This window comes from Cynoglossus semilaevis, chromosome 19 (genome assembly GCF_000523025.1).
Source record: "Cynoglossus semilaevis isolate Cse_v1.0 chromosome 19, Cse_v1.0, whole genome shotgun sequence".
NCBI lineage: Eukaryota > Metazoa > Chordata > Actinopteri > Pleuronectiformes > Cynoglossidae > Cynoglossus > Cynoglossus semilaevis.
The window spans coordinates 16172491-16182307 of NC_024325.1; the positions used below are offsets into that span (position 1 = coordinate 16172491).

The 9817-nt window shown below is 43.9% G+C and overlaps 1 protein-coding gene across 1 annotated transcript in view; it reads left to right on the forward strand.

Moving 5' to 3' along the window:
* Nucleotides 1-9817, forward strand: part of arhgap31 (Rho GTPase activating protein 31) — a 14895-nt gene that overhangs the window by 2066 nt on the left and 3012 nt on the right. The window contains exons 2-13 of the mRNA XM_025065643.1: nt 2583-2685; nt 3728-3872; nt 4940-5022; nt 5236-5343; nt 5497-5639; nt 5725-5932; nt 6008-6129; nt 7108-7164; nt 7251-7886; nt 8322-8458; nt 8563-8584; nt 8621-9413. Coding sequence (XP_024921411.1) covers nt 2583-2685; nt 3728-3872; nt 4940-5022; nt 5236-5343; nt 5497-5639; nt 5725-5932; nt 6008-6129; nt 7108-7164; nt 7251-7886; nt 8322-8458; nt 8563-8584; nt 8621-9413 — 2557 coding nt within the window. The remainder of the gene's footprint in view (nt 1-2582; nt 2686-3727; nt 3873-4939; nt 5023-5235; nt 5344-5496; nt 5640-5724; nt 5933-6007; nt 6130-7107; nt 7165-7250; nt 7887-8321; nt 8459-8562; nt 8585-8620; nt 9414-9817) is intronic.

The window sequence follows — 9817 nt, forward strand, 5'->3', positions numbered from 1 at the left end:
CAGGATTAATTCTAGCTCCTTCTTCAGATACTACGGTGACATCTCCTCTCAGATGATCCACCGAGTCCTAAATCAGCTCCAAAACCATCTGTAATAAACAACTGACCAAGCTCCCAAACACTGAATGTTGACAGGAAGTAGAAGCAGAAGTGAACGTTCTTGTGATGAGGCTGAGTCATCAAGATTATATAATGGAAAAATATAGAAAATGTCTGTCTGACATTTGGACAGTAAATATATCTGACATCACATCATCTCCATGTCAGCTGCAGAGATACAGACTGGGAGTCAGTCAGACTGGGAGTCAGTCAGACTGGGACTCAGACTGGGAGTCAGTCAGACTGGGAGTCAGTCAGACTGGGACTCAGACTGGGACTCAGACTGGGACTCAGACTGGGAGCTCCTAGTCTGAGTCATTCATCAAACCCTCGACCACAGGCATGTGCCTGAAAGTTTAATTTGGTGGAAGTCATTTTTCTGAGTGTGGAGACGAGGTTCACTGATCCACAGTCGTCTGCTGCGAACAGTCAGACAACGTTTGTCTAAATGTGATCTATTTTTGTCTGCCCCACAGCGGGGGTCACAGGGGTCAGGGGTCACGAAGGGCAGACAGTCAGGTACAGTGAAGTAGAAATCACCATTTTGTCAAATATAATTTGATTTATTATATTGTGATCCAGTCACGGGCCAGATGAGAAAGTTAAACGGTCCAGATTCGGCCCACGAGCCGCCAGTTGATCACTGACTCACAGTAACTGTTGAACTTTTTGTTACCGCTACTGCGCTTCGGTTGCGATGGTTGTTCGTGAATCACAGGGTTATTGACCGACTGTTGTTGACGAGGTGTCAGAGGTCGTCAGAGGTCGTCAGAGGTTCTGGTGCGTCGTTAAGACGCCGCGTTTACAGGCGTGCGTTCACGGCCTTGTTCTGACGCTGAGTTTGTGTAACACACACACGGCCGCGGCGGTGACAAAGGCAGTGAATTACTTTAGCAATTAAAAAAAAAACAAAGGCGTGTGTGTGTGTGTGTGTCAGTGTGTGTGTTTGCACCTGAATGTATTCTATAAAAGAAAATGTTCCCACCCGAGGCTCGTTAGGTTACACCCTTCTAATGCTACTGTGTGTGTGTTTCTGGTGCTGCTATACTTGTGTGGACATTGTCTGAAAAGACTTTTCTTTGTGATTAGAAATGGCTAAAGATTAGGATTAAGATGAGGCGTAGATGTGAAACAGTCGAGGTCAGATTAAGGGCCATGGACGATGGCCACGTGCGGTGCTCATGAAACACAAAAACCTGTATGTGTGTGTGTGTGTGTGTGTGCAGTGATGCACCGCAGAGTGACAAACATGTTGATGATAAGCAGGAGGACGCTGTGAGAAAACAAAAGGAGAGAAACCACAGCGGCTGTTGCAACACAACCAGAGAGAGTCGGCCGCGTCAGTCGGAGATTTAACGTCGACAGGCGACCGCGTGGAGAGAAAAAAAAAAAAAACTGTCACTGTAGTCAAAGTAGAAAGAGAAGAAAAAAAAAACCTTTGATATGATTGTAAAGTGAGGAGTAAAAAAAATGCTGTGGAATTATGGGATGTCTGCTGAGATAGTGGAGCCTCGAGCTGTCAGTTCTGTCTAACATGGAAAATTATTTTATATCTTTTTTTTTACAACTTTTTCAACAAATCTTTTTTAACTTCATATTTACTATTGTTTATATATATGTATTTGTGCTTGTCTTTTAAATTTATATATATATAGTCGTTGTGGGACTTCTATTATTTTTGTGTTACTTGTTGATGTTTGTTAAACTTGATTTTGTTTATTTTTTTTCGCCGTGTTTCAGCAGCTCTGGTCTAACGTGTTGCTCTGACGCACATTATCTGACATTTAAATTTGGGTTTGGTTTTTTTTTTTACAATATAAATTCTTAAGGTGTAGATATTTTATTGGCTGTGAACCCAGCCTTGTTAGTCATGTGATCACACCCTCCTGTGGGAAACAGTCCAGGTGAAACACACTGAGGTGAAAAAAATGTGTTCAGGTTAGAAAACAAAGCCAGTTGTAAACATTTTATGTTCAACTCTTCACTCCAGGATTCAGAGTTCAGTTCATTTTTTTTTAATCATTTATGTCGATTAAAAAAATGGAGCTGCAGCTGTGGTGCAGAGGTGACGGACGGCGGCCCAGTGGACTGTTGTGTGGGTCGTTGGTTACATTGAAGAGACATTTTCTATTAGAGGAAATGTCGTAAGTAATAGCGGCCACAAGGACGGGGTGTGTCGACCTTCCTCTGAAACAAACAAACCATTTTTAACTTCCTGTCAAAGTCCACCTACAATCAGTGACCCTGAGGAGCATGAAGGCAGTGGAACATGGTCGTACCCTCCGAGTGTGTGTGTGTGTGTGTGTGTGTATTGTTGCCACTCAGACATTACATCTCGTCAGATTTCCTTCTGTTGTTTCAGATATAAAAATAAAAAGCAGAGTGAACGTACAGAACACAACACTTTTTTTTCTTTTTTTTTTTTCAACGCGACACTTTTCTGGTCAGGGTTTGTGTTGTTAATGTCGTGATCTCTGTCTGCAGTCCCTCAGGTCCTGAAGAAGTGTGCAGAGTTCATCGAGAAGCATGGCATCGTGGACGGGATCTACAGACTGTCCGGGGTCACGTCCAACATCCAGCGTCTCAGGTATTTAAAAAAAAAAAAAAAAAAATCCTCCCAAACTTTAAAAATGTTTACGACAAACGACCGCGTGCCCTGTGTTAAGAGTTTGGACCGTGTTGATGAAAAATGTTTACGACAAACGACCGCGTGTTTGTTTTCACACGTGGAGTCGGAGGAAACCTGCAGATCAGATCTGTTTCTGTTTTTTTTATGAACTCACTTCTGATTGGATGACTGCTGCAGAACCCATTTCAGCATTCTGCTTCACGTGTGTGTGTGTGTGTGTGTGTGTGTGTGTGCTGGGAGTGACCAGACCACAAGTCACCAGACCACAAAATTGACTTAGGGGATTTTTTTTTTTGTCCCAGAGGAGAGTCTGTCCTGGATTAAAGCTGCGTTAGCGTCCGTTCTGACTTCACTGTAACGACCAGAATCAGAACGTTAATCCCAGGATTTCCAGATAAATGTATATATGTATATATATGTTTATATGTATGTATATGTACAGTATATGTATATATAGGGGGAATTCTCAAAATGCAAGAATATGTTCATCAAAATGATGAGAAGTTTTAATATCAGAATAAATTTAATCTCAGAATTATTCTGACTTTAATCTCACACTTTTAAGGTGAAGAAATAATCCTGAAGTTCATCTTACAAATATCAGAATAAATATTTATGACGCAGACCTATTAAAAAAAGATAAAAACTTTGACTCCATTTAGTTAAAAAAAAGAATAAAACTGAACAAATAATCCTGAAATTCATTTTACAAATATCAGAATAAATATTTATGACGCAGACCTAAAAATGAGAATAAAAAAAAACAGATAAAAATTTTGACTCCATCAGGGTTTAGTTAATAAAATAAGTCAAACTGAACAAATAAACCTTTGAAAAGAAAAGTCACTGTTTTGAAAATGCAAGAAAGTAAAACAAGAAACAAGATCTAAATGTATATAGTATTTCTATCTATTCATAAAAATAATATATATATATATATTTATAAATATATAAATCATGTAAAAAACTGACTAAAGTTGTGTGTGTGTGTGTGTGGCAGGCAGGAATTCTGCTCCGAGGCGTGCCCTGACCTCACTAAGGAAGTGTACCTCCAGGACATCCACTGTGTGGGCTCCTTGTGTAAGCTCTACTTCAGGGAGCTTCCTAACCCTCTGCTCACGTTCGAGCTCTACAGCAAATTCACGGTGAGTTCATCCACGCCGTCACGCTGTCACGTCAACGGGAGGGAAAAAATGTCCGTGATTGGTTAGGAAGGTTTACGACTTCATTTGTCGCCTCCTCACGGGCCGTGGAAGTGATAAAAGAATAAAAGTGTATAAAGGAATAAAAGAGCCATAAAGTTTAGAGTTTTATTCATGGATTAGACTTTGATTATATTATGGTACGGAAACGATTCAAACTTCACCTCCAAATTAAGAAACAGCGTCGGTCTTCAAGGATAATATTAATATTAATGATTATTGGTAATAGATAGATGAATACTTCAGATATTGGTTATAGATAGATGAATACTTCATTGATCCCAAAGGGAAATGAAGTGAAACCTATTTTAAAAAATATAACTTAAATAGATGTTTATAAACCTCCTCCTGCTGCTGCTGCTGCTGCTGCTCTTCTCCACTGTTACCATCTCATGTCACACAATCAGTGCATTGATGCTGCAGCAGCTCTGACTCCAGACACAGACACCAGGCTGTCAGTTGTTGGAGTCCAGACTAATGTAATAGAAGCCTGAAGGACAGCGTTTGTTTGTCATGTGTTCAGTCATGGAGTGCTGACCATGTGACCTGGTGACCATGTGACCTGGTGACTAGTGAAGCTTCTCCTTGTACCATCACTGGATTCAGTCGTGAATCCAAACCTGAGCTGTTTTTTAATGATCATCAGACGAGGTTCAACCTGAGGGCAGCAGTGTTCCACTGAGAACGGGGTTTTGTTTTTTGTTTTTTTTTTTCCTTGAAACCCAGAGCAACACGAGACGTTAACCTGCCAAAGTACGCAGACGTCCTGTGGAGGTCTGAAGTTGAGCAAACAGAGAAGATGAAGCAGCTCTTACAGTCTGGAGCTGGAATTTCTAACACGTTCTTTTTCCAGTTCTCACAGACAAACTTTCACTTCTTTGGTTGAGCTGCGCTCAAAAATGCAGAAACACACTCTGAAACAATGACGTTAAACATGAAAATTAAAACCAGTATTTTCTAATGTTATCGTCCTTAACCAAATCTAAAACGTCCGTCTGTTTGACCTGCAGGAACTGGTCTCCGTCCAGGGCGACCACGAGAGACTGGTCTACATCCAGAGGGTCATCAGAGAGCTGCCCTCCCCTCACTTCAGGTCTGTTTCCTTCACTTGTTTCAACTCTGGTTTAGGGCCAACGACCCCAAACTGACCCAGACATGGAGCGGGGACCCCTGCTGTACAGTATAGGTCGTGCAACATTGCGTTTTATTTTTTTAACTGAGTCAAATCTGCTGGATCTGCCAAACTTTGTCGGGACGACGTCCACTTGTTCTTGTCAATTCTTAACGTCTCTCCTCCAAACCTCAGGACTCTGGAGTACCTGACCAAACACCTGGCCCACCTGGGCACATTGAGCGCCCAGACCAACATGCACACGCGTAACCTGGCTCTGGTGTGGGCGCCAAATCTGTTGAGGTGAGTCCATGGAATCCAAGGAATGAAAAGGTCGACCAAAAAACATGTAAAATATCTTTGTTTGTTTGACCATAACGTGGCTAGCCTCCACCGAGGATTCTAATTGGTTGACACACCGTCAGTAACAATACATTTCTATTTATTTTTTATCAGGTCCAAAAACATCGAATCTGCCGCCACGAACGGGGACATGGCGTTCCAGGAGGTCCGGATCCAACAGTCGGTGATCGAGTTCATACTGAACCACAGCGACCAGATCTTCAGCTGTGGCTCGGTCCAACTCAAACCCAGAGAAGGTAGGACCGTTAATCATCCCTACGGACGGGAGTCTCCGTCTGACGGCGCCACTGAAGGCCGCGTCTCATTTATAACCTTCTGAAGGGCCGGGTCTGAAATGCGGAGAGAAGTACGCCACGCTGCCCATCAGCGCCCAGTGCAGCCCCATGAAGCTGATGAGCCTGGAGGAAGCCCAGGCCCGCTCCCTGAGTCCCAACCACCCCGTGCACAAGGAACGCCAGCGGGAGAACAGTCTTCCCAACACCAGCACCGCCACGCTGTACCACACCGTCATAGACATCACGGACAGCAAGTAGGAAGGGTTCAGAGTCCGATTCTTTGGGAAGAATCTTGGTTTGAGTCTCATCACGTCCCTCATGTCTTTTAGGAAGAAGTTCTCTGGGAAGTCGAAGAGGTGGAAATCCATCTTCAACCTGGGACGATCGGTGGAGTCAAAGGGCAAACTCAGCCGCAACGGAAGTGTGTTCATAAGAGCGCAGGGAATAACGGGCAAGTCCAAATATTGACAGTTTTTAATTGAATAAATAAATTCTATTAAATACTACAATATAATTAATTATATTTTTAATTTAAAGATGGATATGTCTGAAATTATTTGTCTGTCCAAGTACCACCAGTATGACTTCTGTGTATATATATAGTATATACGTATATGTACAAATATATGTGTACAAATACATATGTACAAATATATGTATACAAATATATTTGTACAAATACATGTGTACAAATATATATGTGCAAATATATATGTGTACAAATATATATGTACAAATATATATGCACAAATATATATGTACAAATATATGTGTACAAATATGTGTGTACAAATATATATGTACAAATATATGTGTACAAATACATATGTACAAATATGTGTACAAATATATATCTACAAATATAAACATATATGTATATATTCTTATGGAACGGTCCATGTCCGGTCCACCACTAGAGGTCAGCACAAGTACCACCGGTGGTACGTGTGTGTTTTCTGTATAAAATGTCAGCATGATATAAGTTAGAGTCACAGTTGAAGTCACTCTGGGTCAAAGGTCAACCACTGCAATAACATAAATATACATACACATATACATATATATATATATATATATATATATGACAGGTTGAAGGTTGGAGATCTCTGTCAGGGTTAATGTGTGACTGAAGAACTAAAGCTTTAAGACTAAAGTGTAAAGTTTACATGGTGTTTTACAGCATTACAATGAGTTTTCTCACTGCCACCTACTGGTGACCTTTGTTTTCAACCAGAAACTATTTGAAATAGAAAAATAAAGAAAATCTAAGAGAATCAGTTCAGTGTCAGGAGGAACAAGTTTTACTGTTTTTTTTTTTAACATATTTTTTACATACTCCACCTGGTAATACTTTTATATTTGTTCAGTATTAGTTTTTCATGAACTCAGACATTGAAATGATAGGTTTTTCTTCTGTGTTTTTTCACAGGAAAAGCAGCTCTGCGTCCGTCCAGGAGTATGGAGTCTTTGTGCTCTCTACCAACAGGTGTGGTCAAATATTTCTGCTTTAATTTGGCAGGACGTCTCTGACTCCAGCTGTTATTGATTTTTTTTTTTTTTTTAACTTCACAGATGAAGACAGAGCTGGAACCAACAGTGCAGCTGGAGGACAAGGCGGGATTTTTCTTCCAGATGTCAAATCCAGAACCCTGGGATCAGATTATGACCTGGACGAACAAGACCAGAACTGGGACTTTAAAGGGAAGAAATCCTCCTCAGGTGGACAAAGCTCTGGTCCCGACCCAAAGTGCTCGCCTGGAGCCTCTGCGTCTCCTCAGAAGACGCTGCCGGAGCAGCTGAAGGTGTTCAAAGGCGACGACCTGAGTGGTTACAAACCCACGTCTCCAAAGAACCGAAGGATGCTGTACTCAGGCTCCGCCCACAGCAGCTCGTCCCGCCCCTCCTTCCCGGGCAGCTTCTTCCCGCTGGAGTCCTCGCCGCGGCACCAGCGACGAGCCGTGAACATCTCGGAGCCCTTCGCCGTCTCCGTGCCTCTGAGGGTGTCGGCGGTGATCAGCTCCAACAGCACCCCCTGCAGGAGCCACGCCAAAGAGAAAGCGGCGACGCTGAAGCCGTGCAGAGAGACCACGTCAGAGCAGAACGTCGGTGACGGAAAGACAAACAGTTTGTCTGAAGTGGAACCGAAGAAGACGGAGGGAGCGGAGAGGAAGAGCACGGAGGAGAGCGGCTCTGCAGCGCCATCAGAAGGTGAACACGGTTTTACATGTTTTTGTTTTTCTCTATAACAATGTTGGTAAAAAAAAATTTAATATTTCACTCTTGCCTGGTTAACATTACATTATTTTGAGCTAACGTTTCACCTTCTTGCTGATATATTTTATGCTAGTACTTTTTGAGCTAAACCTCTACCTATTTATTTTATTTATTTTTAAGCTACCACTTAAAACTTGGCTAACTTTTAAGATGTCGTAAAGCTTACTTTTAGCTATCCTGGCCAACATTCAAAACAACTCGGGATCTGTTGCTTACCAATTTTCATTTTTCTTCCTAAATTTCTCATCGCTTTCTTGTTGACCCCAGCCTGACCCCAGCCTGACCCCAGTGTTCCCACGTTATTAGATTTTTTTTACACCGATAAAATAAGTTTGGACTCAGAGTTTCATCTGATTCATTGATGTTTAGGTTCAAGCAGAGAAGCAGGGGAAGAAGTTGAAGTGAGGTTAGGTTCTCCAGGAGAGGAGGCCTCACCTGGAAATGCCAAAGAAACCGAAGAAGGGGCGCCATCTGCTGCGGAGGAAGTATCAACAATTGGACAACTGGTAATATACTCTGTTTTTAACCTGTTTTTTCTTTTTTAAGATCTAGGTAAAACTTCCAAATATTAATTTTTTTTTCTGTTTTTTTTTTCTTTATCATCTCACAGGAGAAGCAGCGTTCTACTGAGCTACTGAGTTCGTGTTCTGACCTCCACCAGGAGCTGAAGGAGTCGTGTTCTGACCTCCACCAGGAGCTGAAGATCACCGAGCCTGACATCCAGCTGCTCCACGACACCTTCAGACCTCTGTTTGGCTCCAGGAGTGAGTTCGAAGTCACAAAGTTGACCATGGACGTGAAGTCGAAGCGGAGCCGCAGCTCCCCCTCTCTGACGCTCCTGTGTCGGGAGCAATCTTCAAACACCTCCACGAGGGATGGCTTGTTCACCACTGGAGTCAAATCTGCCTCCAAACAGCCGTCGGAGTCCGACATCTTGTTTTCCCTCCACAAAAACTTTGGCAAAAACTCGGAACATTCTGGTCCGGCTGATGCGACGGGAGAGAAGGAGGAGCGGCGAGAACCCGTGACCTCGGACAGAGACGAACCGGGTTTGTTCCAAACGAGTCCACGATGTTCTCAGAGGACGGGTTCAGATCCGGTCGCCTCAGGACCAGAGTCGGGCGATCAGAACCAGGACCAAAGACTCTTCTGCGATGGAGCCAAGAAAGCTGCTGCTCCTGAGTCGGAGTCGGTCCAGAGGCTGTCGGTGTGTCTGGAGGAGAGACGTGACGCTCTGGAGCTGCTGCACCTCGACGACGATGACGGAGGTGGAGGGAACTCCGAGGAGCTGGACCTGGTGGAGCCCTGGGAGGATCTGAGCTCCACCAAGCAGTGGGTGACCAGTCCTCTCCATTCCCCGGACGTGGAGGAGTTGTTCAGGCAGCTGTCCCCGTTCAGCTGCGGCTCCGAGGACACGACGACCTCGCCTCCTCCGACAGGAAACGACAAACACCCAGCAGAGTGTCCCCCGGAGAGCGTCCCTCAGACGTCCAGCTCCAAACCGGATGCTAAATGGAGATATTTGTCCTCGGCGCCGTCTCGGGTCCACGCTAACGCAACGCAGCCTCACACAGGGAAATGCAGCGGAACCAAACAGAAGAACCCGGCGCCGTCTCATCGGTTCCACAGACAGACGTCTCACGAAGGTTCTGCTCCGGAGAAAAGGGAGGAGAACAGTTTTCCCAAACACCGGCCGTGTTCCCTGAACCTGGACCTGGGCTACAGGTGCATCAGAGACATTTCCAACCAGCAGAACCGCCACCTGTCGGAGTTCTCCCTGAGCCACCGAGGACTGACCACGTCCTCCGGCTCCGTCAACAATGCTCCGCCCTCGGACCTGGAGATGTTCTTGAACGATCGGCAGG